Below are 18,740 nucleotides of genomic sequence, written 5' to 3'. Positions count from 1 at the left end.
AATCTGTCCTCACGCCAGCATTATCTTCTGTCTTTGCATATCCCCCGAGACATTTTTCAGAAGGCAGATTTCCTGCGAGAGGTCCCCGATGTTGCAGCAGTGAATAAGGAGAGAGTGAGCACTCTGGGAGAACAGTTGCTGATTAGTGGTTTTCTCCAGGTTATTTGTGGGGAGGAAAAAGGAGGATTTCATGGTAGATTTCCTCAACCCTGGAGCAGGTGTAATACATACAAATAATATATATATATATATATATATATATATATATATATATATATATATATATATATATATATATATATATATATATCCATTATTGTAACTGTATCTGAAGGGAAAGTGTACTGAAAAATCAAAGAGGTTTTATTAGTATAACACAGAATCCAGTTATAGACAGTTTATTGCATGTAGATTCAGAATTCAATTGAACAAGAAAACCAAACAGAATAGGAGCCCAGGTGTCTCAGTTCCAAGAATGGGCTTGATATACCCTCAATGCACAAAAAAAAAAAAAAAAAAAATCCAACACACAAAACAGAAGCAGAGTAAACTGACCTTTAATAAAACATCAGAAATGAAATATGATTACAGTATGTACAGAAGAGGAAAAAAAAATCAGAGGGCAAGACTCTGGACAGTATTTACATGCACATGTATCCCACAACAAACACCACGTTCTTCTGTACCAAAATATATAGCTTTATTGACAGGTATGTGCAATAGAAATAGCATTTAGCTTCATGATTTGGTCTATCGGGTATAAAAGCCCCTTTCTTTGTTCATTTGAAAGGATTTAAATTTCGCAACGTGCATCAGAGATGTGCTTTAGCTGCAGTTAGCAGGGCTAGTATATGGGAGAGAACAGAAAATAAATAGTTTCCACTCCTGTATTGTGCTTGTAAATAAGGGAGAAGGATAACTCAATCTCTTAGCAGTACAGTTAGCAATGCCAAACAAGGCTGTCCATTAGATGAAACAACCAACACAGACTTAAATAGACTCACTTAATCTTTTTTAGGCAACAACCTGTGGAAATGAACAGCTTAAAAAAAAAAAAAAAGTAGTACGATTCTATCGCATTACGGCCATAGTTAATACGAATAACCAGTCTAAAAATCCCTGCCCAAAAAATATATAAAATCTTTAATATATAATGTTGAAATCTCAGCGTTACTTTAGTACCAGGATGACAAACACGTTATAATTTAAGAAGCAGATTGAACGGCAGCAGATCAGTGCTGTTAGTTTAACAGGAGTCAGTAACATGCAGCAGGCTCCTGGGGTTAACCCTTCACCTCCCAAAACAATAATGCAAAACCCTGCATTCTGACTGAATGCAAGGTTCACTTTGAGTCACATTGCTACAGAATAGTGTTTCATGTCCGGTTTGAAAGAGCAGCATGTTTGCCATGTGCATGGCACACGGGTCACTTAAAAGCGAAAATTAAATACAAAACAATAATATTAATAACAATAATAAAGCCCTGAAGTTATATTTTTTCCTTCTACAAAATATACTGCTTACAGTAACAGTTAAAATGAAAGAAACTTTTACAATATAAAAACTGTTATAAAACTATTTCTGAACACATGGGGGAAAAAAAAAAAAAAGTCTACCCGAGTATATAAAATTTAACACATATACAACAACTTAGAGAGGGGGTGTAAGGCAATACTCCCCATACTGAAAAACAATACAATAATTTTGAACAGTTAAATTAATACAAAACAATAATTTTATTTAGGAAATTTCTACAAACCTAAAAAAAAAAAAAAAGTCTACAGCACGGCATTTTTAATAAAATACAGAAGCACATGAGCACTCCCAGAAGAGGCCTACAACAAATCCAATTCTAAGCAGCTGTGAAATATGCAGCCAAAACATATGGAACATTTTGGACTTAAATATATATATATATATATTTGGCTTTTCTTAAGTTTAAGCATTTGGTATACACGGTCTGTGGAGACCCTGCTCAGAGTAGCCTCGTGGAATGGGGGTCCATTTCCTTCAAGAAACAAAACACTAGTCGCACAGTGTAACAGCACCAGAGCTGGGTCTTTTATTTGGTCTATCAGGGCTAACTCTCAACAATTTCATGAGAGTTCTTTTGCATCATATTAGTGTCAAGACAAAGTTGCTGAAAAATCAAAAAAGGGCCTAAAAACGAGTGATCCAAGACTTAAAACCTCACCTCTGGGCATTCTTTAAAACATCACCCCACCCCCACCCCCACCCCCAAGTGGCTACAGTAGCAACAGCCCCAATGACGACACCCCTCTTTAGGTCACTTCTGTTTGAAAATTCTACTGAAGGTTGTTGGTTCTCTTTTGTTGTAGTTGTTTCATCTCCTGCAATCTATTTTAATTGTTTTAAGCACGACCAAGTCTGAAATTTGTTGCTTCAGCATATAAGTAGCAGAGAAAGTCTTTCCCGGGAGCTGGAGGCCCCATTGTTATGAAGTCCGTAGAGGGCTCTATGCGTAGATCTCGGCTGTGGGGGCTTTCGTGTAGATGGGCTTTTTGGCGAGCTCGTAGCTCCCTTCATCCTTCTTCTTCATGCGATGGATGAGGAGGACAACGACGAGGATGAGGAGGATGGTGAAGACCAGGAAAACGACACCCCCGGCGATCACAGCTGCAAAAGGAGACAGAAGGGAAACGCTTACATTTCCTGAGCAATAGAAAAACAATTCAATGGCAGATGTTTTGAGGATCAGGGCCAGATGGATTTTAAAAACCAAATCCATTTGGGTAATTGTCTGGAACTTAGAACACAATTCCTTACATTTGTGCACATGACGATTTACAGTGCTTTGCTAATGAAGTAGTTGCACCTTTACAGTATGTACAATGAATTGGATTTTAGTGCATATAACATTGCTTGCCCATAGCCGTTTGCCATTTCAGAAGCCACCTCACACTTATTTATATAAAATAAAAAAATTAAAGATGCTGCATTAAAAGAGAAGGACAGCAATTACCTGCTAAGACCTCTTTTCTTTCAAACACACTCTCGTTTGAAGTGCTTGCCATGAGCACGTTGCCGTTGACCTCGTCGCTGGGCACCTTGCTCCTCACTCCCACCTCGTTCTGGGAGACCAGCTCCTTCTCATCCACCTCGTTCTTCTTGCCGACAGTCCTCTTGTCTTCGGGGATTCTGTTGCTGTTAAGGTCCGGCTGCTCAAAACACACACACAAAAAAAAAAAAAAAAAAAAAAGTTGGACACGCATACAATAAAAACAAAAGGACCATTCAAGAGCTATGGTCTTTTAAAAAGGTTCTCTTCAACACGCCTTAGTTCACTCGTGAACTCACCTGAGACTTTGAAACCACATCATTGGAGTCTTTGGGATTCTCAATTACAACTTCATCATCATCTATAGGAGAAACAAACAAGTTAGGAGGAGAGCTTCACAAACTCTCCGAATGATGTTTGGTCAAAAGTGAGACAAAGCAAAACCACCAGCCTGGCAAGAACACACTAATCACAAGTGGCCTAAAGGAAATTGTCTGGCTGGTGCCTTTGCCGCCACCAAGCTGTTATTTATTGGGCACAAAGCAATACGTTAAAGAAGGGGGTGGGATCAAAGAATCCAGGGAAATGCCTGCAGCGATGTCTGATGCTACAAGGAGACGAGCGATACTGCATTCTTCAGCATACAGACATAAACGGCAATTCGAGTTTTGCACATAGAAATAAAGATGTAGAAAAGATTTACATTCAGGTGCACGTCGGTTTACCTTTATCGCCGGAACCAGAGCCATCGTAGTCCTCACCGTCTTCATCATCCTCGTCATCGTAAGTGTCGAGCTCGTCCTGGTTCATGAAGTCGAAGTCAGAGCTGTTGGGAGAGTCACCCGAGACGACCTCGAAGTCGTCATCTGATTTCTGTTCAGAAGGGACCCATGTTTCTGTCTCCCTCACCTGCTGATCAGAAACAAACAGAAAAGAAAATAGAGAAGTTTAGAGACCTTTCAGATTTCACTAAAGTGTATCACGTCACCCTCTCAAACACAAAGAGGTAGAATGGCATGATCCATTGGAGCGATTGTGTGCTCGTCGCATTTGTAAATGCAGGGAGACTACAAGAGCAAGCTATTCTTGTCCTCGTGAGAGCGTTACCACATTGGGCTGTGGGAACAAGCTTCTTAAATCCACAGAAGCCAGTTAATGTCATGCTCTCTAATCCTAAAAGGAAAGGAGAGGTCACTGCAGGTCAGGCAGGGACAGGAAGTCATCAGGGTAACCTTTAACTCTCACATCTGTTACCCAGCAATAACAGGCTCAGGAAACAGAACACTATGCTCTCCAGGCCAGGCAGTAATGAAGGTTTCAGGTTAGTAGAAGGCATGCCAGTATGTGCGATTGGAAGGGGAAGACTTCCTAATGCACAGAGGATGTGGGAAGGGACAGGTTTGTGGTTGACATATGAAAACATAAGAAAAAAAATTGAGATCTACAAATTTCAAAAGATATGGGATACAGGATTCAAAACACACAATAGACTGTTTTTTCAAATCTTATAACACTACAGTGTGTGTACACCAGACACTTTCTCTAGTATGAATACAGGTGGCGAGCTTAGGAGTTCTTAGGCCCCATTTAAACAGTCAGCGTTTAAGTATTGCCTTTATGGGCCAGATTAGACAGCCACTGCTGTGTTTCTTCACTGTCGGGAGAGGCCAAAATCCTTTAAAGCGATATTCCTTCCACATATTTGTCATGTTCATTTCAGACAGAGTGTAAACACAACACAGACACCCTGCCTGCCAAGTCCCTGGTCGCTGAACCTCCTCCCGTGATCACATTAACATGCTTAGTGTGTTTTATCAGCAAGCCTGTGAACAAGGAGATTAAACCAGAGACAAAGACATATTGTTCTCAAAGAAAAATCCAAAAGGTACACTTGACCAGAACCTGTTTGGGTCCCGGTATTCGAGAGGATTCAAAAGGATCACCGGATTGTTTAGAGAGACAAGCGGTCAACTGCACACTTGAACGGCCCCTGGCTTCGGTTTTGGAAATACCTGCCCCTCTCCCCTTAAGGAGCAAAGCGCCCATTACACTACATCGACTGACCCAACACGAACGATTAAGACGATGCAGCAGAAGTTACAACACACCTCTGCCACTTGCTTTACAAATCGCATCCCCGTTCGGCTAGCAACCTGCTTGCACTGAACAACATGCTGGTTGAACTGATCAGAAGACGACAAACTGGGTCTGTAGTAACTCTTCACATGAAGCAACTTTCCAGACAGATTACCATCCGGAGACAGAGAGTTCAACGGCTTCAGCGTCCTTCATTGAAAGAGGACGTGTGGATTAGTTTACTGCTCTGCTGTGGAGTGGAGTGCTCTTTCCTTTCCTGCTGGGGGCGCGCTGCAGTTAGATGGAGCTCTCTGTCCTAGTCCTGTATACAGGGCTGCAGTGTTGAAAGAGTGGATATAAAGAGAGAGGCCCGTCTGAGCAAAGGCATGCTGGAAGGGATTTACTGGCCTCCTCTCTGACATCAATTATCACAGGAGGAAGGAAGTCTGTGAAATCGAGCCCGTTCGAAAGGTTTCAGGTCAAAGATCTTCCGCAGCGTGTCAGATTAGAACTTGTTATACAATTTACCACTAAAAATATAAATAAACCAGCCCAGCTTCAAAACAACTTGGCTTTAAAATACCAACTATAATCCAAGAACAGTGATCAATAAATAAATAAAAAAATTAAAAGACCAAAGCTATGCCACCCATCTTCCATGTGAAGGCATCCAGCAACTGGCTATAGAGGGCACACCCAATGGGGATGCCAACATGGGCTGGATTAAAACTGTTCTCAAACCCCTCCTTGTTTTGTTTCTTTGAAAATCCCTCGTTTAAACTCTTGTTTCACTCTATTCGCTGACAGAGGCTCCTGGTTTACTCAAGGCTTGCTCCATTCCTAAACACCTGCCTAGACAAGCAGTGGGAGTCACAGATCTGCTGTGACGCACCAACATGCAAAACTCAATCCTTTTACAGGGAAACAAACTTGTGGGCAAAGCATTTATCAGAGTCAATTAGAGAAACAACTAAAAGCAAAACAAAACAAAAAAAAAAAAAAAAAAAATCACATTGGACAGACTCCTATCATCAGAGCGCATGGAAGGAGTGCTGCATTTTTAATGAAGATTACTGGCCCTTAATTGAGCGCTTTTTAACAGAGCGTTTTAATCTTGTGAAAAGGGTCCAAGTGCTCCTTCAGTCTGAAACAGAAAGGTCACTGTACAATTATCAACTAAGCAGGTGTCAAATTCAGTGCTCAAAAGTTAAAAAAAAAAAAAAAAAAAAGGATGTACATTCCTGAGGCACACCATGTTTCAATACAGACTCCCTGCACATCTGGGAACTTCCCCAAAACGCCTACTCATTCTGATAGAACTTCAACCAACTTACTGCAGGACATTCAAAGAGTGCACGGAAACACAATCCAAGTTGTTTGGGGATGTACACAAGTTTAAAATGCTTAAAATTAAATACAATTCAGGACGTTTCAGACAAAAGCCTTTCACGTCCTGAGAGAAGTAATTTAACACCGCAGTTCTACCTCCTTTCAAAACACACACACACGTATTTGAATAGTCTTGACATAGACATGTATTTGACTTGCTCTTGCTTTAGTGGTCTATCCTTAAAGTCTGCGCACAAGCTGCATGGAGAGACAGGCTTTGGATCAGATCATTTCAGCAAAACGCCCCCAGCCACACCTCCCCAAAGAGCGTGAAATTGATTCAGTTTGGAAGACCGCTGCACTGTTGTGACAGTGCAGTCCATGAAGGGTTAAAGCTGCTTCCCAGTGCTCTCCTCAGACTGCCTGTGGTACAGTGCAGGGCGAATCTGAGCAGACTGCATTCCTGCCCTGAGCTCACCGCACAAAAGGCATTCAGGACCGCTGTTACACACAGTCCACCTCAAGTTCAGCAACTTCGAAAAAATTAAACTGGAGCATTTTTTTTCTTTCAGTTTTTTCAAGTTTTAAAAGCACTTTGCTTGAAGTTGCCCTGCCAAAACTTTGAAGATTTTATATATTGTGTGTATATAATTATTCTAAAAAAAAAAAAAAAAAAAATAGAAGTGTGACATTTATACATGCATTAGTCACTGAAGGAGATATCTTTGTAAATTGGGGGTTTTCTGAGAGAAAGACATCTCTGTTCTTTTGCTCTTAGTCTGCAATACCATATATCCTGTGTGGGAGTCGCTTCACACATGCAATTTGAAACATGACAGTCAGCCTGTATCTATTCCTCCTCCAGCGACGGCTGTGGTTTATCTTGTAAAAAGTCCGCGACCGCGGGGATTTACATGCGCGAGTTCACTCGCCTGCCCTGTACTTCCCCGTTTCCTTGATTCTTATTAATTCAGCTGCAGCGGCCCAAGCCATTTAACCATTTCTGATAACCCATTTGATTCTAATGACACTGCAAAGAATCAAAAACAGGCACATGTTTGCAGTACTGGAGAGTAAACGAGTAGCAGGCTTGTAACAGAAGTGCTGCCAAGTTACTGTTGAGCTGGACGGCAGATGCTTTTTGTTCAGGGGCCACCCGGGGCACACACTTCCACCATTGTAAGCCTTTTGAGATGTAAATCAGACTATACGTCTTTGTTTAAATGTCAAGAAGTAGGAATAGCAACTGGAATTGAAATGCAAAGTACATTTGGGGAAGTTGTTAAAGGCATCCTCAAAAAAAAAAAAAACCCAGACTAAGACTTTAGGAACTGGACACACAAACTTCAAGAGGGTCCTATTCAACGAACACAAACCAAGCAGCTTGTTTATACCAGACAAAACAGTGGGGTGTTCACTTCCACAGAGCCTCAACCTCCATCTGTCTGGGGTTGGCTCTGTCTGCTGCAACATCGCAATGTATGCGTGCTGCCTCCTCTCAAGCAAGGGAGCACACATGCTTAGCATGCTCTCCTCTACAGTGTCTGGCAATCACACTTCCAGTCATTAACCATTAATCCCAAACTGTCTTACCAGATAATAAATCAACAGAGCTGCTAAAAAGCTTGAGGGATTCTGTGCACCACACCCTCCAAACAAGTCTTACAAAACACCACAGGGACCCCATCCCAACATGCAAATCCCTCCCATCTGCCATCTGAGGATAATGGCCCTCGACTCTCATCCCATCACTTCTAGTATTTACAGCTCTGGTTAGAAGCACTCATTTTACTGAAGGGAATAAAAATGGTTTACTGCATTATTCAAGGCTTAAATGGTTAAGCATTTAAATTTTCACCAAGCAGAAACAAATACGTAGCAACCACCACAAATCCTGCACTCCAGGTTGATACCAGGATTATAAAACCCCATTTAGTTATATACTCTATCAGGAATGGAGCCGAACGCAGCGAACGGGTTGTACTGTGCTGTGGAAGCACGTTGCGGTCCTTCCTGGTCAAACTTAATTGCATCAGCTGCTCCCTCCCCTGCTGGCACCGGAACCAACTGGAGTTAGCACACACATTGTATCTTCAGAGGATAAACTGTTCAGCTCTGTAGTGAATGCAGCCTCTGCTTTCCAGACTCTCTGCATGGGATCTCAGAGTTGCCTGGCCGTCATTGGGTTATTTACAGGGTAGTCTACTCGTTTCGCTTGTTCTAGCCTTTTCACAGAGGACTATTCAGAGATAGATATATATATATAGATAAAAGGCAGTAGTACAAGAAACTTTGGCGAGACGTTTGATCAATTGAATACCTTCCTACAATTATTGCAATATGTTTGTCAAAATATGTCATCAAGCCTTTGGGACTATTTGCTTTACCTAGAAAAGAGGACCGCTCCTCTTGTAGAGCTCTGATTTCATACTGTGGAGACGAGCTGATGTGCAACATGAAGACAAGAGGAATGCCTCAAACTCCATGCAAGACATGGTACCCAGCCACAGAGCCCCAATCCTGTTGCATGGCAATGAAGGGCTGCTTACTCGGGACCTGAAGCAGCAGCAGAAAGGGTCCTGGAGGAGAACTCAGGGTTGACCCCATATAGGAACAACTGAAGGTGTTGATTTCAGGGAGTCTGTGGAGCATGGATACCACTTTACAAAGAGCCCTTCTCTAATGCTATGGGGAAGGGACATGCTTTCCTGGGGGCATCTGACCCAGAACACTGGCGTAAGTATCTCCTTCCCTGGGCCTGGTCCTCTGCATTGGCTACGCCTGGGTGATAGATGAATACAACTCCAAGGACTGGGTAGGAACACAACTCCAGGATCCTCTGAAAACAGAGCTTTCATTTTCTAGGCTTTGAAACAGACTTCCAGTCAAACCGTTTGTCTTGGAATGCTTTCAAATTCTTTCAGTTCTTCTAAATGCAGCAGTAAGGAGTGTTTAAGAGTCATGGACCACTTTCTTGAACATGAAAGTCTTCACTCTAAATCGTCATTTCACACAAGTTCCTGAAGCAGAAAGACCAACAGTTTCATTCAGAGGCTGGTAAAGAGTCACAGGCTGCTTCTTGCACATGTTTGAGTTGGAAATGGTTCTTTCTCCTTCCAGTAAGAATAAATTTAGCTTAAAAAAAAGTGACAAATTTGGAGGAGATAGAATTGAGAATCTAGCCCTCCCAAAGTTTCTCACAAAACAGAAAAAGGTTTTAAAACCATAAACAGAGCCAAAGCACATCAAGCCTGCCACAGTGAATTTAAAAGGCAGCTCTGGGTTTTCAGTGTACAAGTCTTAATCTCTGGAAGACTTCACTGTTGATCTCTAGACGGTTACTCTGTTCCCTCGCAGTGTTCAAGACGTGATTAACTTAGTGGTGTTAATACTGCAGTGCATCCTTCTCCCCACAGTAGGCTCTACTAGAACATTCCTGGCTTTTTTCTTGTGTTCTGAAAAAGAACATTTCTGGAACAAAACCTCCCGAGGCAAATCCTCCTCATTGGAAAACTAAACAGCATTTAAAAATAAATAAAATCAGGAGATAATTGAACACAAAGCCTTCCTCAGAAAATACACTAGATCCTACATAAGTGATGGCAAGGGCAGTCCTGGTCCCTACTCATTTCCGGTATGATCACAGTTTATTCTGCCTGGTTTGTTTCCTGGTGAATCGCCTTCAACCTTTTCAAAATCGCTTTTAAGCCACCGCAAAAAAAAAAGCCCCCAGTGCTAGCATTCCTGCTGTAAATGGGATTTTTATACCCAGTGGACAGCAATGCTGCAACCTTCATTACACCCTGGTGAAAAGTATTTCTCATGTTCTCCCTGCAGCCTTTCACTGGCATTGAACTCTGCCCAGACAACACACACACAAGCAAAGGATTTCAAGTGTCAATCTCAAAGGCCCGCATTCCACTGGGACATGTGAAATAACAGTGCCTACCGATAGCAACAGGCAACATCTTGAAGGTCAGAGAGGGAGTGAACAGAGGGGGGGGGGATTTCCCCTTTACGACTTTATATTAAAAACACACCGAGAATGATTTGTACGAGACAAGAACAAGAGAGGAAAACTTCAAAAAAAAGTTAACAACAACAACGAGGAGGAGAGCTGATCGGGGGGAACGGTCTTGCATTGCATCCGATGTTTAAGACACAGCTACCTGGGGTTCAGGGGGGTTACTGCAAGGGGGCGAACACAAAAGTCAAACTGATTATTCAAATGTTTGAGAGAGGCCGTTCCTGTATACAAGATAGGCAAATCGACCACCTCATTGACAAAAAATAAATAAATAATCAAAATGGAGGGGCAAAAATGAAAGAAAGGAGAGAAAGAAACACTTCTACCATTTACATCCATTCAAGTGTGTGAAATCCCTAAAGGGGTCTGATAGAGGTCGGCAAAGGTCAAATTCCACAGAAATGGAATTTAGAAAGAAAGAAAAGGGAAGGAGAAGAGTCTCTGCATGGTTCTGGGGGATTCCACAGACTATTCCTGGCAAAACATTTCCTTGAATTTCAGTGAATCCAAACCAAAACCCTGCTTTTTATGCGACAACCGCCTTTCAGATCCATCAGAAAGGGAATAACATCGTCTAAAATAAACCCTGGAAAAACTCCAGTGGAATACTGTCATAATACAGTAAACACATAACAGCTATTCTTCAGAAGCAAAACTTCATGTTCTTAGTCCTTGTGTTGCGATCAAGCACAGGGACAATCACACAGTGCTAGATCTATTCTGAAATCAGACCAGGCCTCACATTCAATAGCAGATTAGGCTCTGAACCCATTCTGGACAGCACACCTATCCCAAGTGCATAATGAAAGCTGCAGATTCATTGCTTTCGTCCCCGGGCAGAGCCAGCCACAAGCCACCAGGATCCTCTCCCAAACACTCCTAAATAACGATGCCCCAACTGTGACGCGCTCACCACTCTCTCCGATTAGCCATCTAAACCCAGTTTACTGAGGTAGGACTCTTCTCAGGCCGCAATATAGCCTGTGGTTCAGACTGTTATGGCACTAGCATCACATGGCAGAACTATGAGAATGTAATTCTATTGCCTTCACCAAGAGAAGAAAATGCCCATCATCTTTTCTTGACTTTGAAATGTAATCCAAAAATGCTATTTCAGAGTCCAAAAAGGAAAAAAATATGGGATTATCAGGAATGTCCAAGTTTCTCAGAAGATGTTAAAAAGTCAGGATTTCCAAATATGGCAACCACTGCCTTGCATTACATCACAAACGCGTCACAGCATAAAGTATGCATGTTAATTCAATGATCCTTCTCTCAATGTGCCCCTCAACCCGCTAACAAATACACACCTTCTATAACGTATCCTTGTTCATATATTTAAAGATGCAAGACCGGACTCTAATGAAACAGCTTCATTCTCAGAGCACGTTTCTGATCATGAATGTGACATGCTAGTCCCGCTCCCTCCCTATTTTTCCCTACCCAGTATGGTGTTGCAATCAATCTTTATAAAACATTCAACTTGACTAAAATGCGTTAGTGTTTACAAATGTAACGATCTTCAAGACAAAAATAAAAATTAAAAAAACAAAAACAAAAAAAAACAAACAAACAAACAGACGCATACATCTAGAAAACTTGAAAGCCGGCGGTCCGCAGTTGTGTGTGGAAGGTTTTGTGTGTTTACAGTGAAGTATTAACGCTATGTTTTGTTGTGGATTATCAGAGTTATCGCTGCTGGGACAAATCAACATGTTTGTTTAACTAGTCCTGAATACATGCGATCAAACTTAAGAATTAAAACAAAACAAACACAAACAATCTAAAAAAAAAAAAAAATCGCGAACGCATGTTAGTTTAGATACACATTCCAGTACCGGAGCATTTCAATTTGTCGTATACAACTTGCAACTATCGTGTTTTCTTCTGTTACAGACTGTCGCGATTTCCACTTTAACCAAGAGGACCGCCTTTGAGAAGCCTGAGCACAGCTTGAGACGAATTCACTGTAATATATATATATATATATATATATATATATATATATATATATATATATATATATATACATACATACACACACACACACACACACACACACACACACACACACTGTACTTACCGATTCAGTGTAAACAGATGCTAGGAAAAATAAGACGAGAAGTGCACAGAGTTTTTGCATTTTCCAACAATGTTCTGTAATCAGCAAAAAATAAATAAAAATAGATATTGCCTTTGACTTATTTTTAAACAAACAAAAATATTAAAGTATTAAAGGCGGTCTGATGTGTGTTTGTCTATACTGCGCTTTATTTCCGAGGTTTTTTTTTGTTTTCTTTTCGAATCAGTTATTATATTCCCTGCGTCTTCCCTGCTTGCTTGCTCTTCAATGGATTATTGGGAGCACACAAGCCCTCTTTCTTGTTTTATACACTCCGCCTCCTCCTAGACGGGCCAACCAGCGCACGCTGTGAAAGGAAACGCCAGCTTTCTCAATGCGGTGTTTCTGTTTCCAATTCCAGTGGTCATTTTCCACACGACACGAAGTAACCATCTCGATTAAAAAAAAAAAAAAAAAAAAAAAAAAAAACCACAGCTGTTTCTATTACGAGACCCTGGCTTCAGTTAACAGATTTCGAGGTTTCTTTAAAAATTGAGAACGGGTTTTTAATGTTTTGTAGCCTGTACCATCAGCTTCATATTGATAAAGATATAATATAAAGCATGGATCAGTTATAAAAACTGACAATAGCAAACGAGTATAGTTAACATTAGACCACAATCATTGCGTATGGTGTTTGGTTCACCTTGCTAATAACATTCCCATGTTGAATATGTTTGTTTTTTTATCAAAAACGAAGTACACAAAAACAAACAATTGTTCGTGTCTTTCCGTTTCGTGTCTAGCACCGGTTGTAAATATTTAAATCCGTGTAAAAAAAAAAAAAAAAAAAAAAGTTTTTGTGCCAGAGGTAAAACATAAAAAAAAAAAAAAAAATTCCAAGGGAAAACTATAATGACGTCACGTTCGGGAAAGCAGCGTTCTGTGCAAGCCGAGTCTCGTCCCGAGGGGAGAGTGGAAACGATGACGCGGAGCCCGAATGTCACCGAGGTGTCGCCGCACGCTTTCTACACGTTTAATATTCCATTACCTGTCGTGTTTCACTTGTAATCGATCTGTCTAACTTCACTGTTTCGAGCTTTTACGGTTTTAACAGTGTACTAGGCTACTGGTAAAACAGAAATAAACTAGTATATGTTTACAATACTGTTATTAATAACGTGTTGTGTTTTGTCTTGTTTTTTTTTGTTTGTTTTTTTTTGGTTTTTTTTTTTTTTTTTTTTTTTTTTTTTTAAATAATGGATTCAATAATATGAGGAAGAAAAACAGAAATAAAAATGTCAACAGATTTATTTAATTGAGTTTCAGTGTTTGAGAGTGATGCCCTGGGTATTATATGTTAGTGTAGGTTCTTGTTGCCAGCAGTATAATTTTATTAGGCAGAACAAACCTTGAAGCTCATTGAAACATAACCACCACACAGAGACACACACACACACGTACACAGACACACTCACGCATGCACGCACACAGACATTTTTCCTGATTCGGGGAAAGCTCTGGGTGACTCCTTTTCTAATTAAGCCACAGCTCACACTGAGCCTGATGTCAGCATCACTCACTGGCTCCTTGCAATCAGGGTGTTCATGATAACACATGGCATGTTGTAGTGGCTGGGAAAGGGAAGCAGGCTGTTTGTTTTTTTAATGTGGGAGAGCCCCACTTCGATTACACATGGAAATGGTAAATCCCCATGATGTCTGTAAAGTTTATGTCCACTGTGTCCCAGCCACAGGGATACTGGATCACACTCACATAGCTGTATTTTTCATTAATTTCCTTTCGCTTTTCACCCGGGTTCAAATCTCGCTGGGCTCACAGCAGTGCCCCCTGTTGAAATAGGTCCACATCACAACATAAACAGCACTCAGCTGAAGTCAGAGTTGCGCAATGTTTGAATCCCCAGATCTGCAGGATGTTGAAATGGAGACGTCAGTTATGAGCTGTACAGCTCTCTGGCCTTGTCGTTTGTCTGCTTGTTGTTTACAGGCGGTGAAGTGGGTGTAACACTGTATAATTGTATCACATATAATAATAGTACATGTATATCAAAAAAACTCCAATCAACAATGGCTGTCACGTTTAAATAGTATGGTTGAGATCTATCAAGTGCAAACTAATCAACAGCCTCAATCAAGTGAGGAGGATCAAATGGGTCTGGAATCAAAGGACGAGCCCCTCTAAGCAGCAAGCAGCTATTGGCCTGTGGATTGTGTGTAAATGCAGTGTGAGGTGTGGAGCAGAGCAGCAAACAACACCCAAAGAGACAGGGAGTTGCCCGCCAGACATGATCACATCCTCAGCCATGGGCCGGGAGAGAGCAATCAGCTCTGCAATGTTCTCATAGGGGATGTTCTCATAGGGGACTGTAAAAAGCAATCATTTAAAGCCATACTATATTAATTATGTAGGACTCTGATCTTCTGAATGTAGATGCCTTTTAATAAGGAACTAAAAAAACAAGATGTATTTCTGTTCTTACGAAGCAGCTTTCCATGACTCAGTTTAATATTCTTTAATCATACCCAGAAGTCGGGCAAAAGTCATCTTTGATCAGGTTTGCATTTCTCAGGACAGGGGTAACCTTAAAGCAAGAGCCTAATGAAACGCTCTATAAACAGCAACGATGGTAAAACAGAGTGCTTGAGCAACAAGATGCAGTAAGTGAAAACAGCAACAGCCAGGACCTTCAGTGCAGCATGGCATCTGTCTCTCCCTGGGGCAGCATGGCATCAGACTCTCCCTAGGGCAGCATGGCATCAGACTCTCCCTGGGGCAGCGTGGCATCAGACTCTCCCTGGGGCAGCATGGCATCAGACTCTCCCTGGGGCAGCATGGCATCAGACTCTCCCTGGGGCACCGTGGCATTCCAGGTAGAAGTGGTTTGGAATGGCCTTGCCACACATTAAGATCATTCATTCATTTCGCAGTAACATTTTCCTTTGGTTTCGGATTCCCGTTCTAATAAGCAGTGGCATGAAACTCACACATTGCTGGCAGTCCCTCCAGCATCAACCTTCCCAAGAAAACAGAACTCGTAACCACACCCCTGTGACGATTATTGGAAAAGCAATGTGCTTATTGTTAAAACTATTTTTAGCAGGGTGTGTAGAGCGCTGTGCAATGAGATATGGGGTTCAGGTACTCAGTGTGTGTACAGCGCTGTGCAATGAGATATGGGGTATAGGTACTCAGTGTGTGTACAGCGCTGTGCAATGAGATATGGGGTATCAGGTACTCAGTGTGTGTACAGCGCTGTGCAGTGAGATATGGGGTTCAGGTACTCAGTGTGTGTTGAGCGCTGTGCAATGAGATATGGGGTTCAGGTACTCAGTGTGTGTAGAGCGCTGTGCAATGAGATATGGGGTTCAGGTACTCAGTGTGTGTAGAGCGCTGTGCAATGAGATATGGGGTGCAGGTACTCAGTGTGTGTAGAGCGCTGTGCAATGAGATATGGGGTTCAGGTACTCAGTGTGTGTTGAGCGCTGTGCAATGAGATATGGGGTTCAGGTACTCAGTGTGTGTAGAGCGCTGTGCAATGAGATATGGGGTTCAGGTACTCAGTGTGTGTAGAGCGCTGTGCAATGAGATATGGGGTGCAGGTACTCAGTGTGTGTAGAGCGCTGTGCAATGAGATATGGGGTTCAGGTACTCAGTGTGTGTACAGCGCTGTGCAATGAGATATGGGGTGCAGGTACTCAGTGTGTGTAGAGCGCTGTGCAATGAGATATGGGGTTCAGGTACTCAGTGTGTGTACAGCGCTGTGCAATGAGATATGGGGTTCAGGTACTCAGTGTGTGTAGAGCGCTGTGCAATGAGATATGGGGTTCAGGTACTCAGTGTGTGTAGAGCGCTGTGCAATGAGATATGGGGTGCAGGTACTCAGTGTGTGTACAGCGCTGTGCAGTGAGATATGGGGTTCAGGTACTCAGTGTGTGTAGAGCGCTGTGCAGTGAGATATGGGGTTCAGGTACTCAGTGTGTGTACAGCGCTGTGCAATGAGATATGGGGTTCAGGTACTCAGTGTGTGTACAGCGCTGTGCAGTGAGATATGGGGTGCAGGTACTCAGTGTGTGTACAGCGCTGTGCAATGAGATATGGGGTTCAGGTACTCAGTGTGTGTAGAGCGCTGTGCAATGAGATATGGGGTGCAGGTACTCAGTGTGTGTAGAGCGCTGTGCAATGAGATATGGGGTTCAGGTACTCAGTGTGTGTAGAGCGCTGTGCAATGAGATATGGGGTGCAGGTACTCAGTGTGTGTAGAGCGCTGTGCAATGAGATATGGGGTTCAGGTACTCAGTGTGTGTAGAGCGCTGTGCAATGAGATATGGGGTTCAGGTACTCAGTGTGTGTACAGCGCTGTGCAGTGAGATATGGGGTGCAGGTACTCAGGTGTGTGTAGAGCGCTGTGCAGTGAGATATGGGGTTCAGGTACTCAGTGTGTGTAGAGCGCTGTGCAGTGAGATATGGGGTTCAGGTACTCAGTGTGTGTAGAGCGCTGTGCAATGAGATATGGGGTTCAGGTACTCAGTGTGTGTAGAGCGCTGTGCAGTGAGATATGGGGTTCAGGTACTCAGTGTGTGTAGAGCGCTGTGCAATGAGATATGGGGTTCAGGTACTCAGTGTGTGTTGAGCGCTGTGCAATGAGATATGGGGTGCAGGTACTCAGTAGGACTTGTAAAGCTTTACCCTGCTTTATACTGCATTGCACTCTTATTTCTGACCGTGATTGTATTAGTCCATGTAAGTTTTTTTACCGGTACTGTAGACTGTTTTTCCGCATTGGTAAATAAATCTGAGCGTGACATATTCCCACCTACTGATTGAATTCCAGGGGTCGGGTGCAGACTCGTCTTCATTTACACAGGCAGTAAACAGCAGCCACAGCCTGTGCGATGGGAAGAAAAGACGATGTATAAATAGCCAGTAATAAATGGGGTTGCATTGTCGATACAACACAGCCCTCCTCGAGGTTCCAACCACTCTCAACCAGAGAGCTGGAACACTAACATCTAGTGGTTATACAGATAAAACAACTGAGGAGTGATTTTCCAAACTTGGTAGAGTGGACTTTGAGTAAATGTGTACGCAATATAAAAATGAATATATCAATATCACAGGTATAAATCCATCATGTTTTTATATTTCAACTTCAAAAGCTCTTTCAGAGTAGTATATGCTTTAAGTGCAAATGCTTGCAGATGTACTGTAACACACACGCACACACACACACACACACACACAGGGCTTCATAGCCCCTGTCCCCTCTTTGTAGCCCAGGTCTAATCAGATTAAAATGTAATGCGATTTACATGAAGTTGAGACACACTTTGAAGGGTAAACATTTTTACTGAAAGCCAATGTGTATCGATCCCCAGGTGTGACGAGCGGGCCAGTGTGAAACAAACACTTCTACTGTGGTTTGCATTGTGTGCCTAATAACACTGGGCAGCTTGTGTCGTCGTTATACACAGATTATAACTGACATCTTCCTATTGGCGCACTGAATAGCAATCTGGCAGTCTGATAATGACTTTAAGGTTTACATTTAAAGGATTATATATTTTGCCAAACAATACCCTCTGGTGGTAAAGGCTTAATACTGCGCTCCATTTATATCGCTCTTCCTGCTTTTGCAGAAATAATGCGTAGGTTGTATTTCCAAGACCATTCGTCCTATTTGCATATCTTTATCTCTTCCACCGCTAGGCTGGTTACTCCGCTGCTCTTGTTTGCTGGTGTTTCCAGGAATTCTAGTCTCCGGTTCTGTTTATGTATCGAAATAGGCTTCGTGTATCCTCAGACCTCGGAAGGCATTATCTACAAATCCTTGTCATTTTTAACTGCTTCGCTTTCTTTGGTTGATGGCAGTAAATTGGACTTGGTTTACATTCCAGTTCGTTAACACAAAGATGTCAATCGCAATAGTGACATAACCCCCCCCCCCCCCCCCCCCCCCCCCCCCCCCCCCCCCCCCCCCCCCCCCCCCCCCCCCCCCCCCCCCAGCCAAAATCTGTTTGCCTCTTTATCATTTCTAGAAGCCAAACTGGTACCCCTCTACACGCTTCTATTGCGCAGATCGGACGATCTCCTGGTAGAACAGGGCAAGCTGAAATGACCGTTTTCTCCACAAGGTGGCGACAAACCCCCAGGCTTTCTTTTTCTCGCTCAAGACGATTTGGAGTACATCTCTCTCAGACTCTAT

The 18,740-nt window shown here is 42.4% G+C and overlaps 1 protein-coding gene across 2 annotated transcripts; it reads right to left on the bottom strand.

The window, feature by feature from the left end:
* Nucleotides 1-541: 541 nt before the first annotated feature.
* LOC121298102 (syndecan-4-like) lies at nt 542-12,817 on the bottom strand. Of its 2 annotated transcripts, none has more exons than XM_041224912.1 (5): nt 12,536-12,817; nt 3,746-3,932; nt 3,320-3,381; nt 2,985-3,180; nt 542-2,638 (listed from the first exon to the last, which is right to left on the bottom strand). In XM_041224912.1, exons 1-5 carry the CDS (start codon nt 12,593-12,595, stop codon nt 2,478-2,480), a joined length of 666 nt encoding a protein of 221 aa, XP_041080846.1. In that variant the 5' UTR covers nt 12,596-12,817; the 3' UTR covers nt 542-2,477. The 2 variants fall into 2 exon arrangements, with proteins under 2 accessions (XP_041080846.1, XP_041080847.1); XM_041224913.1 differs by having other exon boundaries at nt 3,746-3,929.
* Between the last annotated feature and the right edge of the window lie 5,923 nt (nt 12,818-18,740).

Source organism: Polyodon spathula, chromosome 23, assembly GCF_017654505.1.
Source record: "Polyodon spathula isolate WHYD16114869_AA chromosome 23, ASM1765450v1, whole genome shotgun sequence".
Taxonomy (NCBI): Eukaryota; Metazoa; Chordata; class Actinopteri; order Acipenseriformes; family Polyodontidae; genus Polyodon; species Polyodon spathula.
The sequence above is the reverse complement of the archived record's forward strand: the minus strand, read 5'-3'. Positions and strand labels throughout refer to the sequence as shown.

What these genes read in the sequence shown, in the direction of transcription:
- LOC121298102 (XM_041224912.1), bottom strand. Translation starts at nt 12,595, where the DNA reads ATGCAAAAACTCTGTGCACTTCTCGTCTTATTTTTCCTAGCATCTGTT. An exon ending in CTCTGGTTCCGGCGATAAAG is followed by an intron (nt 3,382 to 3,745) that starts GTAAACCGACGT and finishes TTTCTCCTATAG; the next exon opens with ATGATGATGAAGTTGTAATT. An exon ending in ATGTGGTTTCAAAGTCTCAG is followed by an intron (nt 3,181 to 3,319) that starts GTGAGTTCACGA and finishes TGTTTTGAGCAG; the next exon opens with CCGGACCTTAACAGCAACAG.